This window comes from Poeciliopsis prolifica, unplaced genomic scaffold (assembly GCF_027474105.1).
Source record: "Poeciliopsis prolifica strain line A6 unplaced genomic scaffold, Auburn_PproV2 SCAFFOLD050, whole genome shotgun sequence".
Taxonomy (NCBI): domain Eukaryota; kingdom Metazoa; phylum Chordata; class Actinopteri; order Cyprinodontiformes; family Poeciliidae; genus Poeciliopsis; species Poeciliopsis prolifica.
The window spans coordinates 3703363-3726921 of NW_026562425.1; the positions used below are offsets into that span (position 1 = coordinate 3703363).

The following is a 23559-nucleotide window of genomic DNA, read 5'->3' on the forward strand; positions in this document are numbered from 1 at the left end:
TTGATGGTCATCATCTTCCCTGGTGGTCTAGTGGTTAGGATTCGGCGCTCTCACCGCCGCGGCCCGGGTTCGATTCCCGGTCAGGGAACGTCTTTTTCAACTTTTGAGGCTATTTTTATGTTGAAAAAGGGAGTTTGCATTTATTACTGGGATTAAGAGTCCAAATTTCAAACTTACCGTTTTATCGGTGCAACTACAAAGTTGAATAGCACATCATAAGACTGAATAAGTTAAAAAGAAAAGACAGGCAGTTGTAATTCTGCCTCATCTATTCATCAATGTCATTGTTATTTCACATCTGCAGCTCATAGCAGGACCCCTTTATAATCTTTGTTGTTGCGCGCTCGAGCTTGTTATTCAGACATGATGCAGTAGACTTTCAGCCTGATGTCATTCCATATGTCCTTCCTTCTGGTGTATATTTTACCTGTGTCAAGTCAGCCATCATTAGCGGAACCGGAAGAATTTCAAACTTCACAATAAGAGGTTATACGTTCACGGGCAAAAAAAAAAATCTGACTTTTTAATAAATCAGATAAATTTATTGTATAAATTCACACTATTTATATCAGTCACGCAAACTTATGGTTAGTTACCAACCCAACCAGGTATTGCAGACATTTCTGCTACACCTACATGTTTGCTTTTCAACCATCTAGAAATTAACTTTGGCTTATTATGTTTCTGCATTACCCAAGTTTCCTTAAGTTTAGATTGTGAACAGATAGCGGGTGAGTTTAAGCAGTCTATTTAAGAACATGCCGTGCCATCTCAATTTCAAAAATGGACTTTAACTAAGCCAGACAAAACCACTAATTTAATTTAATTAAAAATGATCTCTTTTAGCACACCAGGAGTGTGCTTTGCCTCAGAGGACTATGTAAAAGTTTAATAAATGCCTAAATTATCATATAATCTTTTGAAATATGGTAAATTCAAATTCTTCTTAATGATTTTCACGTTAAGAACATTAACTGTACATTAGAAATTATTGGAAACAAATGTTTTGAATTTAGTTTATCTAATAAATGCATTTGTCATTTAAATTAACACATATAGAAATATAATTAAAATGCAGATTTATTTCTTAAATTTTGGCACTTACCCCCTGGTATTTGCAAAGCAATTTTTTATTTTATTTTATTTTATTTAACTTTTTTTTTTTACTTTTCCAGTTTATCTTGGTATGTGTACTCTCATTTTTTGAGCTCATTTTAATGGTAAACACATTGTAATTTTTACATTAATAAAATGTAATAAAAATCCATGAAAAAAAACTCTGAAAAACTTTTACTTTGAAAGTACACGCAGGAAGTTCTCTGTCTTGACGTCAATAAATTGATAAACCGGGACATCCACTCAGCTAGTTGGATGAGGAATACAGTAGTTGTAGCGAACAGTACGGTGAGTGTCCATTGCTGTAATGTTTTCTGTTTTAATCTGACTAATTGTGTATTTCGCTGCCATAATTTGGGTTTTAGTAGTTTTTGTGAGGTTTAAAACGACGAGAGCCGGTGTTTAAGGCTAGGTTACGTACCGAGCTATAGCTAGGCTGTCTTCCGTTGCCAGGATTCGTTTAGTTTCTTGTTAAAGCGTTTTAACCGTTTAATCACGAATAAAATAATGAGATATGTGTGTGTGTGGTTTTTTTTTTTTGGGGGGGGGGGGGGTATTCGTGTTATTTATAACACGTTCGTCGTTTGGCTGTTTTATCGGTTGTTTTTCTCAGGAAAAGCCCGTTTTTTTATCTTTTAAAACCGTAACAAAAGTGTTAATCAGAAATTGTGTCGGCCACAAAAACCTCTACGAGTCAGGTATATTGTGTGAAGAGATAAAAGGTAAAACATCCCTTTGTGGGGTTGCTCCGGGCCCTTTAATTGAGTCAGAGTTTGCTGAAGCAGGAGCAGGAGGTGATCTAAGTAAGACTGGTATGCAGAGGTCTGACATCAGCCCCAAAGTGTCTGAAAACTAGAGCTGTGTTTTCACTACAGCCAAATAAGGAGGACAGGAGGCAGGGCAAGGGGAGCAGCTGAACCTCCATTCAGACTGGAAACTCTTTTGCTGCTTTATAACTCGGGCTGCTGGCTAAAAAATAAGGGAATGTTTTGCTCTTAGAGAACCAGAGATAATTTGAATTCATTTTAGTATTTAAATTCATCACATTATTAGATGAATAGTATCCAATTCTATTTCTTAAAATTGTGTTGCTGAAAGTGTTAACTTTGTTTTTGCCTATTTGAAGTTTGTTTTTCTTTTTTGGCTAATCAAGCATGATTAATCTACATATCAGTGCTTTGAGGAAATTCTAAAGTTTGGCATCCGTGCTGTTTTTCTATGTAAAAGCCACAGTGGACCAACAGCAGCAGATGGTTTGGCTGTGGAACTTCAAGATGGACGTGAAGCAACTTTTTACTTCCACTCAACTTTCCATCATTATGCTAGGATGCAGCACTTTGTGAAGTCAGCTTTATTAGCATGCACCTTTTTGTTAGATTAAGGACCGTCAAAGAACATCCAACTTCCCATAACAACAAAACATGTCTCTTATGACTCCTTCTTTATTCATAAGACATCTAATATTCTATTGAATTAAAATACAGCAGTGATATGTTTAATATGTGGTGTAAGTTTTATTTATTTCCTTTTTTCACTGACTGATCTGTACAGTTAATTTTTTTTCTCTTTGCTTTGCAGGACGCCTGCAGGACTTTCTCCCCTCACCATTGGCGTCAGCACCATGGCTGGCTTCAGGCAGGAAGATGTTGAGCTCTACTACGAGATGGGAGAGGAGCTGGGCAGGTAGGAACCACTCCCACATGACAGAAACATGTTTTTCAGGTGTTTAATTTCAGCACAGTAGCCCTTTAGTGCCAGGCAGAATCCATGCAAAGCATTTTATGAAACTCTAATAAGGCTTCCTCAGCTGTATAGCTAAACTCCAGTGATCTATTTCTTGTAATTATGAGCGTATCTGGACCACACAGTTTATTGATCTGTCAGGTATGAACTCCAGGCTGCCAAAAAAAAAAACGAGATCATAACGAGTTTGCATCAGCAACATAAAAAATAATTGAATGCACTTTTATGCTGCACTGGACACTTTTAAAGACGAGTCATCTTTTTTTTATTTTTATAAAGACATTGACCCACCTTCCCGCCTTGGCTAATCCCTTTCTGCAGTAATGCAGCAAAAACTGTGACGTCAGTGGCTCTCGCTGTCCCTTTCCACCTCTGCTGTGGTGGAGTGTTTTTAAACATCGAGTCTCTGTCAGAGTGTTTTTGTTTGCTGAAAGAAATTTGAATTAACAGTCATACAGGGAGAGATCATGCTGTTAAGTTTCAACTTCGATTTCACCTTGTTTGTTTTCTTTATAAATAACATTTCACTCCATGTTGTTGTTTTTAAGTACAATTAAAATTATTTTCTAGTCTTGGACTCATTCTGAAATGATGGTGATATTAAGATTTGTTTGCAAGATTTCTGTCTGGAAGGAGTCTCTCTCACGCTTTTAAGAAAACGTATGTTAGTATAATTTACATTTAGAGATTAAGGTACAAGCTTAATCAATATTCAAATATTCACTATTTGCATTAGCATTGGCATTGAATCAAGTTCTTGAATCTTCCTCAATTGTATAATTAAAGTGGCTTTTTCAGTTTGCACTGATTACAACTTGCATCAGTTGGGCGCATAAATTAGTATTTAATGTTGGTCTATGTTGATTTTAAACTGGCTTCGCTCCAGACAGCATCTTTGCTGTTCTGTCATCTTCGTGTTTGTGGAAACTGGTTTGATCCCAAACATCCCAACCAGTTTCCTTTGACCTGGTAGATGGTGGAAAGTTGCACATAGTTAAATATTCCACATCAAACTGTGTTTGAAATGTTAATCTGAAGCTTCTTGAACAGCCTCCCCCTAAATCTCTGAAATCAAACTGATTGAACATGTGTGGAAAATGGCTAAAAGACAGAAAAATAACAGTTTAAAGCAGACATGGGCAAACTACGGCCCCCGGGCCATATACGGCCCGTTAGTCTTTTTAATCCGGCCCGCCAAACTTGTCCAAATTATAGTAAAAACCTCGTTCATTTCCCTTGCAATACCATCGTTCCCCGATAGATGGCGCACTAGTCATTGATCTTTGTTGGAGAGTAACTTTCCAGCTGCCGTTTCCCCCCTTCGGTAAAAATGAGCGGACCAAAGAAAAGAAAAGTGGATGCTGAGTGCCGAGTATTTAAAAAGGAGTGGACAACAAAATATTTTTTTACTGATGTCCGATCGACGGCCGTATGTCTGATATGTCAAGAAACGGTTGCAGTTTTCAAAGAGTACAATATCAGCCGTCACTTTGCCACGAAGCATGCTAACTATGCTAGCAAGCTGTCAACACAAGAACGGGCTGCTACTGCTCAGAGGTTGGCAGCTAATTTACAGACTCGGCAGAATTTTTTTCACCGACAAACTGCGATTCAAGAGTCAAATACGAAGGCAAGTTTTCTGCTGGCATTCAAGTTAGCAAAGGCTAGCAAGCCTTTCTCCGAAGGCGAATTTTTGAAAGAATGTATGGTAGAAACAGCAGATCTCTTGTGTCCAGAAAGCAAAGGCAAGTTTGAAAAAGTCAGCTTGTCACGCAGGACAGTGACTCGGCGTGTGGAACTGATTGACGAAGATTTAGTCAGCGAGTTAAACAAAAAGGCGGAGTCCTTTAATTTATATTCACTAGCACTGGATGAAAGTAACGACATGAAAGACACTGCTCAGCTCCTAATTTTTCTCAGAGGGATAAATGACAGTTTTGAGATAACAGAGGAGCTTTTAAGCATGGAATCACTAAAGGGGAAAACGCGAGGAGAGGACTTATATGAACAGGTGTCTGCTGTCATCCAGAGAACGAAGCTGCCTTGGAGTAAACTTGCCAGTGTCACCACGGATGGATCGCCAAATTTAACTGGAAAAAACATCGGGTTGCTGAAGAGAGTCCAAGATAAAGTGAAAGAAGAAAACCCTGACCAGGATGTTATTTTTCTTCACTGCATCATTCATCAAGAATCTCTGTGTAAGTCTGTATTGCAGCTTAATCATGTTGTGGATCCTGTAGTAAAACTTGTTAACTTCATACGAGCAAGGGGACTTAATCACCGTCAGTTCATTACGTTCCTAGAGGAAACCGATGCGGATCACCAGGACTTACATACCACTCTCGTGTCCGCTGGTTAAGTTTAGGGAAAGTGTGCCAACGAGTATGGGAGCTCAAAGAGGAGATTCGTTCGTTTTTGGAGCTAATGGGGAAATCCGACGAATTCCCTGAGTTGAGCGACGAGGACTGGCTTTGTGACTTTGCGTTTGCTGTGGACATATTGTCCCACATGAATGAGCTGAACGTTAAACTGCAGGGGAAAGATCAGTTTGTGCATGACATGTACACAAATGTGAGAGCCTTCAAATCTAGGCTGATTTTATTCTCCAGGCAAATGTCAACCAAATCTTTCGCTCATTTTCCCACACTGGCCACGCAGAAGGCCACCCGAAACGTGAAGAAATACTGCAAATCACTGGACGACATGCACAGAGAATTCTGCCGTCGGTTCACTGATTTTGAAAAAATTGAAAAGTCACTTCAGCTGGTTTCCTGTCCCCTGTCACAAGACCCTGAAACAGCACCGCATGAGCTGCAATTGGAGCTGATCGATCTCCAGTCTGACTCCGTCTCAAAAGAGAAGTTCAGATCTCTTAAACTGAATGACTTTTATGCTTCTCTTAACGAAGCCACATTTCCAAACCTCCGGAGGATGGCACAGAAGATGCTGGTATTGTTTGGCTCGACCTACGTGTGTGAGCAGACTTTCAGCGTCATGAACATCAACAAATCCCGTCACAGATCCCGGTTAACTGACCAACACCTCAGATCGATTCTGAGAATTGCCACAACGAAACTAACTCCAGACTTTGATGCACTGGCAAAAAAGGGAGAACAACAACACTGTTCCCACTGAGATATGAGTTTCTTTACTGTCTGATGAAAAAAAAAAACAACAACTTTAGCATTTACGCGGCGGCGGTACAGTAGCTTAACTAACATGCCGCACATCGCTCTCATTTTAAATACCCCTTTCTTTCGTTGGCTGATAATATTGTAACGATTCTGTGTTTTAGTTCTGCTGGGGTCCACATGGTTATGTGTTAAAAGTTACATTGTGTTGCTTATTGTTACATGTAGCGTTATGTACTTCCGCTGTCTGACTGCTGACTCCCACTCACACGTGATTGGTTGGTCTGTCATGTGGGGGAGGAGCAGCAGGAGTTCGGTTGTCATTAAGCTGTCAGGGAGTGAAGCAGTTTGTTAGGGGCTGCAGCCATAATAATAGCAGCTCCTATTCTTATTTCTAATAAACCCTGTTTGACGGGACTACAGCTACAGTGTTAGCATCATTATAATATGTTCTGAATGTTGAAAGTGATTCCATTGATCTTTTTCCACTAAATGTTGATTTCTTTAAATTTGCACCTTCAATTGTGTGTTTTCCATACATTTCAATACCCAATGTAATTCAATAAATTACATTGCATGTCCAAATGCTCCTGGCCTGGCCCCTCTGTCAAATTTTAGAACCCATTATGGCCCGCAAGTCAAAAAGTTTGCCCACCCCTGGTTTAAAGTAACTCTTCCCTTTCCTATGCTGACAAATTCAGCCAAAATAATATTATGATGATCAATTTCAGTTATTGAAGGTAAATAATATTTTTGCCATTTTCTCCACTGTTTGTTTCATGAGAGCCTCAATAAATGTCAGAAGGTTATAAAGTATAATTAAATCTACTTGCTGTGTGCAGTTTACTGATATAAATCACACTTTTTAAGTGAGTGGCATTCACAAGAAGATTATTGTAAGTAAGAATGTTTTTTTTCTAAACAACATTTAGAAATGTTTAGAAATGATTCAACTATACAGTTACCTAAAAAATAGTAATGAATAAGTTTTTTAAAAATCCTAGTCTTTATCATTGTCACAATAGTATCAAAAAATAACACAATAAAATTTAAAGTTTGTCATCCACCCCTGGTTTGAATGCATCATTAAAAGTCCAAATTCAGTACAATATTCATGTGCAACATGATGGTCGGTAGACTTCTGACCATTTCTATTGCAGTGCGTTCTTGTTAAATAGATTTCTGCAAGAGGTTTGCTCTTCCCTGTCTCTCCAGTGGACAGTTCGCCATCGTCCGAAAGTGCAAGGAGAAGAGCACGGGCGTCGAGTACGCAGCCAAGTTCATCAAGAAGCGGCGCCTGTCGTCCAGCCGGCGCGGTGTGAGCCGCGAGGAGATTGAGCGCGAGGTCAATATCCTGCGGGAGATCCAGCACAGCAACATCATCACTCTGCACGACATCTTCGAGAACAAGACGGACGTGATCCTGATCCTGGAGCTGGTGTCCGGCGGGGAGCTATTTGACTTCCTGGCTGAGAAGGAGTCTCTGACCGAGGAGGAGGCCACGCAGTTTCTCAAGCAGATCCTGGACGGCGTGCACTACCTCCACTCCAAACGCATCGCTCACTTCGACCTGAAGGTCAGCCATCCGAGGGGAACTGGTGGGAAATTAAATTCTGCTGAGGGTTTTCCAGGTAGTTTTACCTGGAAAAAATTAAACTAAGCTCAAAAGTAATACTGGAAATACTGCTTTAATTCTCGCACTTAAAAGTAACAACCAGCCATTTTCTGGCTATAACTTTGTGTTTTTTGGTGTTTTGATTAAGTCACATTCTTCAGGCACCATTACCTATCAACCCCAGCCCATCACCTAGTAACCCAAGCTGAGCTCTAGTATGTTTGGTCAGCTGGTTTTACTGCTGTCCAATGGCTGCTAGAAAAGACAAGTGTTTTGTTGCTGACTTGCCATCCAGAAGCCATACACTGAATTTTTATTGGTTGTGTAGGACGCTCCACTTCTGCTTTTCAAAGACGTATGGTTGTGTAATTGTGCATCTGTTTTCATCCATTTTCACATGTGAGTGCAAACGTTGAGTTTGGGGGCAACTTGTATGGAACATCTCATTCTGAAATAGACAGAACTAAGCCACTAAAATCTCACTACCTAAGAATGATTTGTGCTAAAAGATGTAATGAACATGTTCTGTATGTCCTATAGACTTATCCTATTGAGGACGGCCACCTTTAAAGATAAAAATTCTTTTCTTTTTTTAATCTTTCAGCCTGAGAATATTATGCTGTTGGATAAGAATGTTCCCAACCCCAGGATCAAGCTGATTGATTTTGGGATCGCTCACCAGATCAAAGCTGGAAATGAGTTCAAGAACATCTTTGGGACTCCAGAGTTTGTCGGTAAGGCCTCACAGCTGCACTCTGAGTTTAAACCTTGTAAGCGGAAAATGTTTGGCTTCAGATCACATCTGGTTTGAATTAAAGCTTTCATTCTTCCATGCTTTTTACAGCGCCAGAAATAGTCAACTACGAGCCTCTCGGCCTGGAGGCAGACATGTGGTGAGGAGTCTCTTTTTTTTGTTTGTTTTATTTTCTTCTCCTCATCTAGAGATGTTTAAAAACCTGTTATTTATTTTTTCTCATCTCTTCCTGCTTGCAGGAGCATCGGAGTGATCACATACATTCTGTGAGTAAAAAATCTCATCATAGCATTCGGTCAAATCATTTCTAAAGTGAGCACTGATGGGGAAACGTTTTGCCTGCCAGACTGAGCGGAGCGTCGCCGTTCCTCGGCGAGACCAAGCAGGAGACTCTGACCAACATCTCGGCTGTCAACTACGATTTCGACGAGGAATATTTCAGCAACACCAGCGAGCTGGCCAAGGACTTCATACGCCGCCTGCTGGTCAAAGACCCAAAGTAATAAAATAAATAAAACTCATGGATTCACATTGTTTAAGTTGCTGGATCTTAGTTGAAAAAAAATGGTAACTTGATAACTTCTGTTTGTGTAGGAAGAGAATGACGATTGATGACAGTCTGGAGCATCCCTGGATTAAGGTTGGCATTTGAATTATTTCACTGTTCTCATTAAAACTTAGAAATGGTGCCTAGTAGATCTACTGACTTGTTTAATCAGTTTTTCATGCTTTTATTATTGTTGTACTTTTCTCCTCATGTGAGCAGATTGTGCTGGTTGCCAGAAACTGTTAATGGGATGTTTGGAGTCTCATTTAAAGTCCAGGGAGATTTTCTCGTCAGCTGGAAAATTCAGGAAATGTTTTCCAAGTCTGGATAGATTAAGAAATTAGAAAAAAAATTGCTTTTTTTTTTATCCACCATTCCATCCATTAATCAGTCCATTCATTTGTCCATTGTCCATCCATAAAAGTATCCTCTCTTCCTCTTATCATTGATCAATCTGTTATCCATGTAACCTATAATATAATTATCAATTAGTCTATTGATCAATCCTTCATGCCTTCTTTCCTCCATTCATTTATCCGCTCATCCTTCTGTCAGTGCATGTCTTTCTGTTTTCCTAAGTAACCAGTGATCCAGTCATTCTTCATCTTTTTGCCCATCTAACTATCCGGTGCTGTAGTACGAGTTTATCTTCTAGATTCTGTATTTAAAACTTGAACTCTTGGCACTGTGGTTGGTAATTATTTTTAAATAAGATCTATTGTGCAAAGTTCTCATTTTGCACAGTTTTGTTCTGCCATTTGGGTCTCTACTGCTTCTGAAAACAACACAAGCAAAAAAAACCGTAAATAAAACAGCCAGCTGTTGTTTATCAATAAGTTTTAATGTTTGTTTTTTTTTTGGTTTCTGGAAAATCAGCTGTTTCAATGTAGCATCACATTCGACAGGCATTGAATGTTGCCTAGCAACCCCAGCCAAAGTCATCCTGCTACCTCGTAACCCAAGCAAAGTTCCAGCACATTTGGTCAGCTGGTTTCACTAATGTAATAATGGCTGCTGGAAAAAAACAAGTGTTTTGTTGTCGACTTACCATCCAGAAACCACTAGCTGTGTTGGTGGCTGTGCAGTAGGCTCTACTTCTGCTTTTCAAAGATGCATGGTTGCATGATTTTACACATTTTTGCAGCCCTTTTCACATGCAAGCGTAATAGTGAGTTCGAGGCGGTGCCCAGCAGCAGCTTATGTGGATTTAAAGTGACAAGAGACCCTAAAGCAGTTCAAAATAGACAGAACTGATCAGACTAAAATTTCATTATGTAAGAAGGATTTTGTGCAAAAGTGTGATGAACATAGACCTATCCTAACAGGGAAGGATAATAGATGATCTTTAAGCTTTTCAGTTTATACCTTAGAGATGATTTGAGGACTCTGGAGATTTTAGTCTGGCAAAGCATAAAATTCTGTCATAACATCTGTGGACTGTCTTCTCAATTTCCCATCTTTGATTTCTTCAGGTTATCAAGAGGCGAAACGTGCGCCAGGAGGACCGAGATCACAAAACGGAGCGCCGTCGCCTGAAGACCACCCGGCTGAAGGAGTACACCATCAAGTCGCATTCCAGCATGCCTCCCAACAACACCTATGTGAACTTTGAGCGATTCTCCCAGGTGCTGGAGGAGATCGCTGCCGCGGAGGAGGGCCTGAAGGAGCTGGAGCGCAACCAGCGCTCCTGCCAGGAGGACGTGGCAGCGCTGCTATCCATCTACGAGGAGAAGGAGGGCTGGTACAAGGAGGAGAACCAGAGCATCTCCACCGACCTCAGCCACATCCGCCAGGAGCTGCAGCGCTCCCAGACGCAGCGCAGAAAGTGCCAGGAGGACGCCCGGCTCACCATGCAGTCGGCCAACAACCTCAAGCGCAAGTTTGGGCGTCTGGAGAACCGCTACGACGCGCTGGCTGAGCAGGTGGCCTCGGAGGTCCGCTGGGTGGAGGAGCTGCTCAGGTCCATGTCCGCAGAGAAGGACGCCCTCGAATCCGGCAGCGTCCCCTGAGCTGAGCCGCCGTCCAGCCAAGACGTTTTCTCTCTACAGCTTCGTCTCGCCCTTCTGCTCTGCTTGTTCTCGGAGGAGATGAGAGTCATCTCCAAGCGCTTTGCTGCTGCTGCTGCTGCATCTGCATATCTGGAAAATCTTCCACCATTTTCATCCCACAGGGAAGGACGAGAATCTAAGAGGCAAATATGTTGAAGCCACTTCTGCAGAAGAAGACTCCGTTTTTTTTTTTTTTTTGTTTTTTTTTATACATTAATTTATGATTTCTAGATATTTTAATGTACCGTAATTCGGCTGTTATTTCAAACCCTGTTGGCGAGGAAGGAGATGACTCCCATTCCTTTGAGTATTTGTAGCCTGGTTTGTCATTTTAAACACTAGCTAGCTTTCAATTTAACCCTTTCTGTTCCAGTCGAGCTTCACAATATATGTAATATTATCAGATTTCTGAGGGATTCAGATGTGTTTATTCATGCAGTTACATGCATGTCTGGACTTAGTGTCGATGCAATAAATTTAAAGCCTCAGCACTCAATATAGAGCTTTAGGGTAGCGCTTTATTTTACATGTCATGTAATTTAAATTGGATCACCTGCGAACCATTGAAACCGTTTTACAGCTCATTGGTGCCAAATAATTTATTTTAGCAGGAGAATAACTTGATGTAGGTTTGAATTTACAGTAACTACTAAAATAAAGCATTACCTGATTTGAGAATGTATGAATCAGCCTTTGCAGTGCCTGAAAACGGATCAACCTCATCGTGGGCATTCAGCTGCCATCAGCTCAGTCATTTCAGTCTCATTTACAGAAATACTGCTAGTCTTAAAATGCGACATGTTTTGCACAGTAGTCTTGTAGACCAAACGGTGTGCATGGAACCTTCTGTCAGTACATTCAGTGTAACTTTGCGTTCGTCACGGCACACTTCAGACATTCCATTGACGAGTTTCACATCCAGCTACCACATTCCCCGTGCAGGAATGGTGTTCTATTGTCTGTAGTATTTTTCAGTAGAGAAATGTACTCATTTGCACTTATAAAGCAGTTTCAGAATCTATTTTAATCTGTATCCTGATCTGTAAGTCTTTCTGGGAACTGTTTCAAATAAAGAAACTTCAGCAAATTGTTTCTGTGTGGGAATCATTTTAACGTAACTGCAAAAAAATCAACTAAAGAAATATTTATTCAGATTGAGGCAATAAACATTCTGTCCTCAATATTTGCAGCTTGATTTGCACACACGCCATGTTCATACAGTGTGAGATTTTGCAAATTTTGTTATGTTTACATGAATTTTGTTAATCCGAGTGAAGTTGGTCCCTCCACCGTCTTCAAATCAGAGAAAAAGGATGTCAAACGTTTGTGCCGATTTTGTGCAGCAAAATATTTTCTTTGTGCTGCTTTGGCTTTGAAGATAAAAGATAAAAGTTTAAAGGTCCTTTTGATTTTGTAAAAGGAAAGCTAGTTGATAGCTTTCCTATCAATATCTTCAAAGATATTATTAATTTTATTAATATCTTCAAAGCCAAAGCAGCACAAACAAAATATTTTGCTGCACAAATGTTGGTTAGCTGGGTGGCTCGTTGACCTTTCATGACCTTTGGAAACGTTTCTTAATGTCTTAAAAATGATAGTGGCACAAATGAAAATATTTGCTGCACAAACGTTTGGTACCAATTTTTGTCTGATTTGAAGAAGATGGGCCAACTTCTCCCAGGTATTTTAGTGTTTTTCATAAATCAGCACAAAGTGAAGAATAAAATGAGAAAAATTGCAAAATGTTTTTCATAAGAATGGTAAATAAAATTGTAAAGGTGTCCTTCAAGCCTCTGTTCCTGCTCCTTTTATCATTTTTATAAATGATTTGGAAAGAAATTTGCTGGATGTAAAATTCCACCTATATGGTAAAAATACTGTAAACTAATAAAGCATCTATTAAACAGGCTCCTAAATCCAAAAAGGTCAGATCCATACCTGCTCATCACATCCACTTTCAGTGTCCCTTAAGATTGTTCACAACTTGATATAAAAAACCTTTTTCTTATGCACAATTTGCAAAAGTCATTTAAAAAACAATGCCCTAAATGAAGTTTTAAATTCATTTAGGGGACAGCTGAAAAATTTTATTGCGATTCTTAATCCCCTTTAAAATTGGTTTAAGCCTTAACCTCATGCTCTATTCTTATTTGCATTGTGTACGTGAAATTCATGACGTTTAAATAGTGTGTATGTTTAATTTTTATTTTGTATGCGGCACTCCGGTGTGCGTACTGGACAGGGTTTCCTCTGAAAAGAGATGTTATCTCAAGACCCACGACTTCCTGTTTGGTAGATTTAAAAAGAATGTTTAACAATAACTGTAAACATCACCAGTTGTTTATAAGGTGGAAAATAGGAATAAACATGACTAAAAATCCAACCACAAACCGGAGCTCAATGCAGACTGAGCTGATTTTGAACAGTGTCCTCTAGTGGTTAATTACTGAAATACAAGTGACAGATTGTAATCTTTCTCAGAATAGTTTTTGAACAAATTAATAACTAATCACTATCTTACCCTAACCCTACGACAGAAAGTAAAGGGGTTTAAGCCTTTAAATAGATATTTTATCAAATAATTTATTTTCTGTTGATATGTAAATAAATAAGTCATGTTATTTATATATGTGAAAACATATAGATTGTTATACATTGTATTTTTCCACTATTTTATAAAATAAGAGGAAGTTAGCATAAAAGTGGATATGTTGCAAATTTAAATGAGCTTTCAAATGTATTGATTAATGAATTCATTTATTCACCAATAACACTGCAACATCAGTCATAACAGTTTTTGCCTTTATCTTCTGATAATTTTGTTTTCTCTTGCAGCAAACAGATAATCTGAGCATCTCAAAGACTTCCTGAAGCCTGGATGAAAGTGTGAGTTGAAAACTGTGAGTGGGTGACGTTTTCCACCAACTCTGACGCAGATCACTGCTTTCAGCAATGCGCCTCTGGTCATGGTAGGTCATGAGTCAGCTCTCCAAGTCTCTCTTTCTCCAGTTGTGCTTCGAATCAACAAATCTGAGTGAACTCTTAAACCATCAGCCATGCAGCAGTCACTTATTAGTTTTGTTCCCCTCAAGGAAACCCAGTAGCCTACTTTGTTTATAGACTTACAGGCAAAAAATAGTAAAAATGATTGGAAATAAATTCTTCATACTGTCACTATCAATAAAACTACGATAATCAATAATATTAAGAATAAGTCTAGTATGATGATGGATATTTCTCCCCTTTAAAAACGCTGATTGGCATTCATTAATAATCGTTTCTAAGCCACTGTGTTTAAGCGATTGGCATAAATACGAGCTAAAATTTTGTAATCTGTACATAACAGAGTGATAGGTCTCCAGTTGTCTAGTGATAAAGGATCTTTGTTGACTTTGGGGATCAGAGTAATCAGACCTTGTTTCATGTGGGAGAGAGACTATTGTTTGAAATGCATTCCAGCAGGGCCTCAAATAACAGTTTTTGTAAATCTTTCCAAAAGAAAGTGTAAAATTTACCCTTTGGCATTTGTTGTACTGCTACGTCAAGCTCTTCGATTCTTCAGTCGTCTTCCATGAGGCTTTTAAAATCAAGATTAATTTTTTCAATAGATTCCTGAATTTCATCAAAAAAAAAGATTGGCAACTGGATTCCGAATATTTAGAACAATAAAGATCACGATAAAAATTTCTAATTGCCGTATTTATTAAATCCAGGTCTTCAGTGACACTTCCATGAATAATTAGTTTCTGAATCTTCTTTTTGGACTGTCTTTGCTTCTCAAGACTGAAAAAGTATGAAGAGTTCTTTTCGCCTTCCTCAATCCATCGAGCCCCGGAGCGAACGAAAGCCAGAAAAACATCATCTAGTTGAGCTTTGAAAACTTCAAGCTGATTTAGCTCTGCAGACGACAAAACTGATTTTGAGCATAGAGAATTAATATTGCTAATAAGTTGGGATTACTCCTGTCTCCTCAGCTTTGAAACAAGTTTGCCTGTCTTTATTGCTGTTGTCCTAACCTTAAATTTAAGCCACTCCCACTTATTTAAGGGAGACAGTAGTAGTTTTAAGTTAAGTTCAGTGAAGGTTGTGGATGCAGGTTGATTTTTCCATGTTATAATGTAAAGGCCATTCTTAAACTTCTCAGGGCCTTTAGTTCATTCTATCTATACAAAACCTTTAATTTTAAGGTTTGTGTCTTTTAAAAAAAATGTTTCTTTTATTTTCATTTTATGTCTTTAAAAGTTAATCTTAAGTTTTTGTTGCTAAGTGTAAGGGGTTTGAGAGAAAATGTCAAAAGGAAGGCAATGTTTATGTTTGTAGAAATAAGAATCCACATTGTATTCTTCTTCAAGAAACCCATTCAACGGACTCTGATGAAAAGTTTTGGTCAAATAAGTGGGGAGATCAGATTAATTACTCGCATGGTACATCTAAATCAGCAGGTGTGTCTATATTACTGAATGACTTTCCAGGGAAGATAATTCATACAAAACATGACAGTGATGGCCATTGGTCTCTCTCCGTATTACATACTGAGGACTCGTTAATAATTCTCTGTAATATTTATGGTTACTGTAACATTTCCAAAAATAAAGAGCTTCTTTTATTCAACTTTTATTGAAGCAAATATTGAACAAGTTAAACAAAGATTTTCTACTTAATATATTTTATTAGGTGGGGATTGGAATATGGTTATGGACAAAGCTCTTGATAAATAAACCAAGTAAGTTTGCAAATGCCCATCCGAACCGGACTCTGTTTGATTTCTGTAACAGATTGGAACTTATTGACTTATGGAGAGATAAACATATTAACGAAAAACAATTCTCCTGGTTTAAATTAGACGCTTCTAACTAATATTATATTTCCTGTCCGACCAAATAAAAACTCCATTTTAAATTTATTCTCTGATTCAGAGTTTAATAAGTGGAGAACTGCATACCTTAAATATCCTCTGAGCCCTAAAGCTAAAGAAGTTCATTTTAAAATTCTCAACGGCATTTTTCTATGGAAGTAAATATGTGCCATCAGGATTTGAATAAAAAATGCCTCTGAAATTTGAACTTTGTGTATTAGTGTTTACTTTTTCAGTTTTTTTTTTTTTTAATGTTTTTACTGGGTCTGGATGTCTGCATTTCAACCTCATCCTCCTCTACTGCCAATGGTTGTAACTCGTGTGGCATTCAAGTGTAGTCTGCAACACTACACTGAGAAAGTCGTTCAATTGTACTCTGAAATTTCAGAAAATTACTAACTCCTGAAGTGGTCTTTACTCTGAAAATTGCCACATATTGAAGTGATTGTTCGCCATAGTATTCAGCTATTTTACACATTTAAGGAAGGAAAAATAATATTCTTTTCTATGTTTATTTGGCATTAGAGCGCACTGATTCATATAAATATTAGCTTTAAATGAAATCATAAAAATGGAAATTCATTGTAAAATGTAACGAATTTACAAAACCATTACCAGTCAAGGTAATTTTATTTATTTTATTTTGAAGCCCATTTTCATTTTTCCGTCTTTCATTTTAAAAGAAAGCACCCCAAATCTACCGAGGTGTTTCTAAAATGAAACTTAAAATAGCCCACCTCTTTGTTGTTGGTCAATTATGTTATTTCCGTGCCAGAAAGCACGAAAGAGAGACGTCTCTTATTTCCGAGCTTTTGTGTGGAACTTGAAGGCAACACCGTACTGTTGAAAACTGGAGTTGGTACAGTCAGAACGATGCTAAAACGATAGTAACGTTTTATTTCGATATATGTTATTCTAATAGGCAGATTTTAAAATGTTATGTACTCTTCATAAATAGATACGTGTAAGTATTTAGGTTATATATTTGTGACGTGTCCGTTTGTGTGTTCAAGTTGGTTATTCGCTTCCCTGAACATTCCTTCATTGGTAGAGTCCGTCGCTAGGCCTTTGCGGTAGGGAGTTGTTTGGTGGACCCGCAAGTTTTCCTTTACTTTACAGGTTAATTTTATTTGACCGAGGAAGCCCGGAACCTCTGTTTTCATCATCTTTTGACTCAGTGGCAGTCCTTTTTCGTCGGGGGACCCTTGAATCACAGTGTTTCTGGGCGTGGTGCACACCGCTGAAGAAGGAAGGGAGGTATCGGTGAGTCTGAGTCTGAGAGTCCGCGGCGGAGCTTATGATGCCGACGTTGCGGGACAGCACCATGTCCCACCCCGGAGAGAATTCCCACCAAGTCCGGGTCAAGGCTTACTATAAAGGGTAAGAACTCGACCTGCTATCCGCTGTGTAGTCGGCCTAATTAAATAAATTAATTACGGAAAGTTTTACACTTGGAAGCTAATCAGTTGGCTAGCATTAGCTGAGCGAGCTAACGGCTGGCTAATGTTGGTCCTCTATCAGAGGGTTTCGGTAAACTTTGGGCAGCTGAAACTGTCCAGGCGTCCTGTCAACCCACAGCCAGTCCCTCCGTGGAATGCCAGGAATGTGTCAGCCAGACACCAAATATCCAGGGGCTTTAACAGAGCGGGGAATATACGTGTTTTAACACAGTTTCAAAGCTTTGAAGCTCGACTTGCTAACAGTTGCTAACTGAAGTTGGTAGTCTCCAGCTGAGATTGATAAGGATTTGGCTTGTTGAAAAAGCCGACGCATCATGAAATGTTGGTAAGGTGTAATAAAAGTGAATGTTTGTGTGATATAAGAGACTGGTTTGTAATTAAACAAAGAAGCTTTATCGTGTGTTATTTTATAAGTTAGCCCATTATATTCAGCTGGTGTGAAAATGTACAGTATTTAAATCTAGATAATTACATGTGGGAGCCATGCTTTCTCTTAATCTAATCTTTTGTTGATTTAGTTATATTTTCATTCCAACAGCTACAGATTTCTATGTACAATTTTCACAAAAAAGAAGAAATTATCGCAGTTTGTCCTAAAATAAGCGTCAATTAACATATTTTGGTTCCAGTTAAATTTAGTTAATTTAATCTGGAAAACAAACAAAGGAGATATAGACGATTTGGCATACAGTGGTAAGAATAAATGTGAATTATTCCAGGCTTAGTAAAGTTGTTTTTGGTATTCAAGTAGGCTGCGCCATATAAGGAAAACATACAATAATATTTACTCATTTTTGCTAAAGCAATATGACTTGCAGCAATTTAAAGTAAGAATGTTATTGTAATTCTTTATTAAACAAACCACTAATAAGTCCAACTACTTAAAAATATATCATTTCTAAAAAATGTTGTTTATAATGAAACAATTTTTATTTTTTACTGACTTTATCACAGTTTTACCTTCTTCAGCCTTTTATACTGCATTAAACAACAAATGCCATCAAATATATTAGGGGTGCGGAGAGCCTTAATGCATGACGCTTAAATTATTAATGAACATTTATTGAACTCCAGGTGCTTCTTTTCAATGTGCATATAAATATAATGTTAAATTTACAATATATTGTATGTCCTCTTGCATACTATTTAGAAATCTTGCTAATTTTTAGGCAAGCCGGACCCTATATTGCCCGAATATTTTGCAGTAGGAGGAATGAAGAAAAAATATTCTAGGTATATTTTTATTATAGAAATGAACTGAGATGAGCCAGTTCAGCATGATTGCCAGTCAACCTGATTGGAGCACCAATGGCAGCTTCAGAGTCGCTGATTGTGTCATAATTGAGTAATTTAATGAAAACAAACTAATGAATATTTTTAGAGCCCAGAAGTAGCATCACCTATGTATTTTTGTCTCATTTGAAGTGCTTTACAAATGGCAGTGAAATAATTATTTTATGTGACATTTTTTATCAGTGTTATTCCTTAGATACTCTCTCCCAGCTGACTGTGCAATGACTGAAATCTTGAAAAACACGTCTTATGGGTCAGCTGGGCCTTTTGTGTTGGACACACCTAAAGAATGCTGTAATGTTTGCTGATCATTGGGAAGAATCTTAAGTATTTATGACTTTCTTCTTGAGGAATCTCAGCAATGTTCCCAGCGACAAACATGGCTGCGAGCCTCGTAAATGTCTGCGCGTTTTTCTTTATGGATGCATCAACGTAGAGATGTATAAAGATACAGATGCCAAAGATACAGGTTCTGCATACAGATGAGGTGCCAAACCAGTCTGTCCCAAACTTTTGATGATAGTATCACCTCCGCAAATGGCAAGTTTTCCGTGGATTCCCAGCTTGACAAAAATGTTAGAAATAAGATTAAAATTGGATGTTCCCTGTTTTTTTGTTTATGCAATCTTTGTTTCTTTTAGTCAGAAGTTGTTGATTTCCACATTCCAACTTTGAACAATTTACTGAAATCCCCCTAGAAATTAATTTCAAACATGAATAAGTTTAGTTGTTTTCACCTACCTAAAGGTATTTTCAAACAACAAAACATTAACAGCTTAGGTTTTTATTTAAAAAAATTTCACTACTCTTTTTTTCTTTTTTTTCTAATAATCTCTTCTTGATGGTAAAATGTTCATGAATAAAATTATGATGTATAAATAAGGCCTGTGTTGGTTTGACAATTTCCAGTTCATAATTTAAAACAAAAATGCAATGTTATCTATTGGATAACATTATCAAATAGATCCACTAATTATTTGTAGTACTTCCAAAATAATATATATTGTTTATTACATATATGCATTGTTATTACATTTGGCTTTGATTTTTCTGGTTGAGTTTAAACAAAAATATTGCAAATGTTTCCAGACACCCAAATTTATTAACATTTTTACAAGCACAAGAAAAACTGTAGTAGTCTTGTGTTAGTTGGCTGACTGGCAGTGCACAGCAACATATAGCGCCAGTACCTGTTGCTGTGGTAGACGAGGTAAGGGAGCGGCAGCGTTTCAGTGCTCAGCCAAAAACTCTTATCAGCCCCTGCATTTTCTAATGTTTGTCATGAAAAAAGTTTAGATTGTTGGTGATTTTGAAACTGAAATTCTTTGTTTTTGCAGTGGTACAAATAACTATCTAATCCCTGGTACAAATGGAAAATACGTGTTTTGTTTTTTTCTTTTTAAATCTTCTTAGTGTTTGGTAGAATCTCATTTTTTCTCAACAGAAACATGTAGATAGTAGATGCAGACAAAAAAAGTAAATTTTACAAAAATTATCTGTTATTTTAGGCACATCCAAGTAACTTAATTTACATATCCCTCACTCCAAATATGACATGGATCTTAAGATATTCAGGAAGTCATGTTAACATAACACTGGCTATTTTTAGAAATATTCTAATATTGTCTTGTTAATAACTAACTTTTAATGCAGATAAGAAATGTCCTAGGAGAATAAGAGTAAAGCGATGGTGAATAACATCACTTATTTAGTTCAGAAAAAGCCTAAAGTTAGGAAAAGAGAATATCCAATGTGAAGTATGAGCATTGCAATAAAAGAACCATTACACAGATCGTAAATACCATTCCCCCAAGCGTCTTAAAATGGGGAGCATGCCACAAGATTTTTCTGTCCTGTTTTAAATCTGTCAGAAATTTGTAGTTTTATTTCACTTGTGTTGTTAAAGGAAGTAATCAGCGGTTTTAAGCTCGAAATGAATCTATTCTTGTGTTTTGAAGAATGTGTAGTAATATCCTCTTATGTAAATTTATAGTTCAGCCCCAAATTATTTATACTCCTTGCAGATTTAGGTTTAAATATATATTTTAACCTTACTGAAATGTTTTCTTTTCCCTGAATGAAAATAGCATTAACATTTTGGATGTAAACCTAATCTACGCCTGTCACGATAACAAATTTAGATGGATAATAAATTCTGAGAAGTAAATTACCAATAACCGATAATATTGTTGTTTTGAGACTATTTTCAACAAATTTTCTGGTTATGGGAAAAGAAAGCACGAACATATTCTCAAAAATTAAGAAACCTTGAATTGTAATGAACATAAAATGCTGGAACTAGGAGGCAGTTAAAATATTCAAGATAAATAAAACAACAAAATTGTCTTAAAAAAAAAGGGCTAGTTGAAGTCAAAACACCAGAAAATTTTATCATCCAGTTTTTGGTAGAAAGGTAGGAAAAGAGAAAAATGATAAATCACACCAACATAAATCATTTGAGATTGTTTTAATTTAACAAGTGATTTATTGAATCACATGTGAAGCTGGAGATTAGGGTCATTGCTAGGAGACCTTCCAAGATAAATAATCAGAAATACCAGTAAAAACCTACAAAAAGCGGCAATTATAAAACAGGCTTATATTCTGTAACACTGATAAATGTTTTTAGTCAGTGAAGAAGGTACAAATAATTTTTTATTGATATTTATTACTATCTTGAGGTCATGAATGAGACAATGGGTAGCTGTTTCGAGGAGTATTAGTCTCAGGGTGTGAATAATATTTCTGTGTGTTTTTTTTCTGTGTCTGCCAGTTTGTGCCAACTTGTGCAGGTTGGTGTCTGCTTGTCGTTGTCTCCGTCCATCACTGACTCATCTTCTTTTTGCTCTCATAAAGAGTACAAAGGTCATCTGACTACAAACTAATGCTTTGTGCAAGCAGCTAATTGTTGGCTTTAGTTTGTTTTTCTCCACAATTATCCGACAACAATATGATGACACAAAACTGAACAAAACATTTTTTATCTTGTTTTTTTTTTTTTTTTTTTACTTTCTTGCCTTTTGAGCAGGTAAAAACTTCAGTCGTTCAGCACGTCTAAATAGAAATGATTTTTCTTGCAGAGTAGACAAACAACGCTCCAGTTTTAGCCTGGAAAAAAAAAGCTTTATGTGGAAGTTTAAGCTGTGATTGTATGGCTCAAAAAATACCATATAATCTGTTATGCTTTTGCAGACACAGCTGAGAGTTATGTTTGCCTTCCAATAGATTTTCTGTGCACTGGAAACTAATAAGAGTTCATTAGAACCTGTTTAGCAGAATGAAATGTTTGGAGAAGTGATCACTTGGAGAATGCAGAGTGGGTGGAGGATTTTAAAATCCACTTCAGGCCCTTTGTGCAGCTGGAGGCAGCAGCATGCACTCAGTGTCGGTGCTTTGCAAAACATTATTGTTTATTGTTATTTGTGTATTTATTGCTTCTGGCTTGGATAGACCTTTTAAAAGCCCCAGTGGCTGAAAGATGATACTCATTTCTTGGGGAAACACTTTAGGTAATGTCTGTAGTTAATACCCCATGTCAGGCCAGGAGTCCAATTAACACCTGTTTCACCAGTCAGTTTATTATGAGGCTGCGTTTTCGCACTAATTGAAAAGTTCTTCACCCAGAACTCTTTTAGAAGAGCACGATAATTTATGTTTTAAAACAACTGACTCTTAGCACAAATTGCACGTGTAATTTTGTTACTTTCATATCAAGTCTCTTCATGCATCAGCTCTACTTTAAAATTCCTCAGTGAAGCAATGCTACTTACCAAGGTACAGAGATTACACCAGTCTGATGGAGCAACTCATTTATTTTCCTGCTATCGGAGAAGTTTTTTCTTTTTGTTAAAGACTCCTTTTTGCATTAGCGCTTGAAGGCACTGCTTTGTTTAAATAAAAAGGTATTCCCAGTCTGTTTCCTTCTGAATCCCCCGTCCAGCGTCACGCAGCCATCCATTAGCCAATAATGCGGCTTGTTTTCAGTAGAGCTTCAGCGCTGCGTGTCGGATTGTTCTGCATTCGTAGACCATGTTTCGAGCGCTTCTCTTGTTCTATACCTGTCACAATGACACATTTTTTGGCTGATAAATTTTCCCTGAAGTTTTTGCGATGAACAACATTATCGTTTTGAAACTGTTTTCAAGTAGCATAGTGATAACAAGAGCATAATAAACTGAAATTGGATGAAAACGCTTTTAGTGATGATTGTCTCTGTACCACTCACTAGGGCAGCAACTTATGATTATTTTAGGTTTCCAGGGTTTCCCCCAGAAAACTATTTGAAGTAAAACATATTTATAGTTGACAGAAAATTTGAAAATATCACTTGCTAGTTATGTGTTGTTGGAAGACTAATAACTAAACACCAACTATAAAGTCTTTCGAAAAGGCAATCGGTAAAAAAACTGAAATAAATGAATAATGCAAAGCCTAGTAGGGGCACAATTAAAGCCTGGAGACCCGCCAGGCTTATAATGTTGTGGGGAATACCCTGGTATCGATTAATTGGATGAAAAATTGGCATGTCTGCAATTTTTTTTATTTAACCACCAAAGCCCATTTATACAATATTAGAAATACATTAAAAGATGCAAATAAACAGTTTAATTAAATTTTTGAATAAGAAAATAAATATTTTATTGCCTAAAATGCATTAAGAATTCAATAAACTTTTTTGCCACACCAGCTCACATTTACATGTTTTGGGTATGAAATTTGGACTCAGTATAAGATGCATAATAAGGTTATAACAAAGTGATCCTTTTTGTAAATTTGAATCAGGTGAAGCTAAAATGAAGCCACTTGAAGAGTTTTGGGTAGAATGTGTTTACTGATAAAAATGCTTCTAATTTAAATACAAAATGTCTATATATTTTGTACAGTCTTGGATTAATTACTGCTATAAATATGTTGGGTTTTTTTCAGCAAATGACCTTTTCTGAGTCTGCATACTCCAGTTTATGATTAATCGAATACTAAATTAGTTGAATAGTTTT

The 23559-nt window shown here is 37.4% G+C and overlaps 2 protein-coding genes and 1 non-coding gene across 3 annotated transcripts in view; all 3 read left to right on the top strand.

The window, feature by feature from the left end:
* The first annotated feature begins 16 nt into the window (after nt 1-16).
* On the top strand, nt 17-88 carry trnae-cuc (transfer RNA glutamic acid (anticodon CUC)). Its single transcript has one exon. It is a non-coding gene; the product is annotated as a tRNA-Glu (tRNA).
* A 1226-nt stretch (nt 89-1314) lies between these two features.
* dapk3 (death-associated protein kinase 3) lies at nt 1315-11620 on the top strand. The gene is made up of 9 exons (XM_055058408.1): nt 1315-1404; nt 2695-2799; nt 7206-7566; nt 8210-8339; nt 8450-8498; nt 8599-8625; nt 8706-8858; nt 8954-8999; nt 10379-11620. The coding sequence occupies exons 2-9, from the start codon at nt 2738-2740 to the stop codon at nt 10913-10915; spliced, it is 1365 nt and encodes a 454-aa protein (XP_054914383.1). The 5' UTR covers nt 1315-1404; nt 2695-2737; the 3' UTR covers nt 10916-11620.
* Nucleotides 11621-16845: 5225 nt separating this feature from the next.
* The window catches only part of prkci (protein kinase C, iota), a 34605-nt gene continuing 27891 nt past the window's right edge, over nt 16846-23559 (top strand). Inside the window, exon 1 of the mRNA XM_055058407.1 lies at nt 16846-17189. Coding sequence (XP_054914382.1) covers nt 17107-17189 — 83 coding nt within the window. The 5' untranslated portion in view covers nt 16846-17106. The remainder of the gene's footprint in view (nt 17190-23559) is intronic.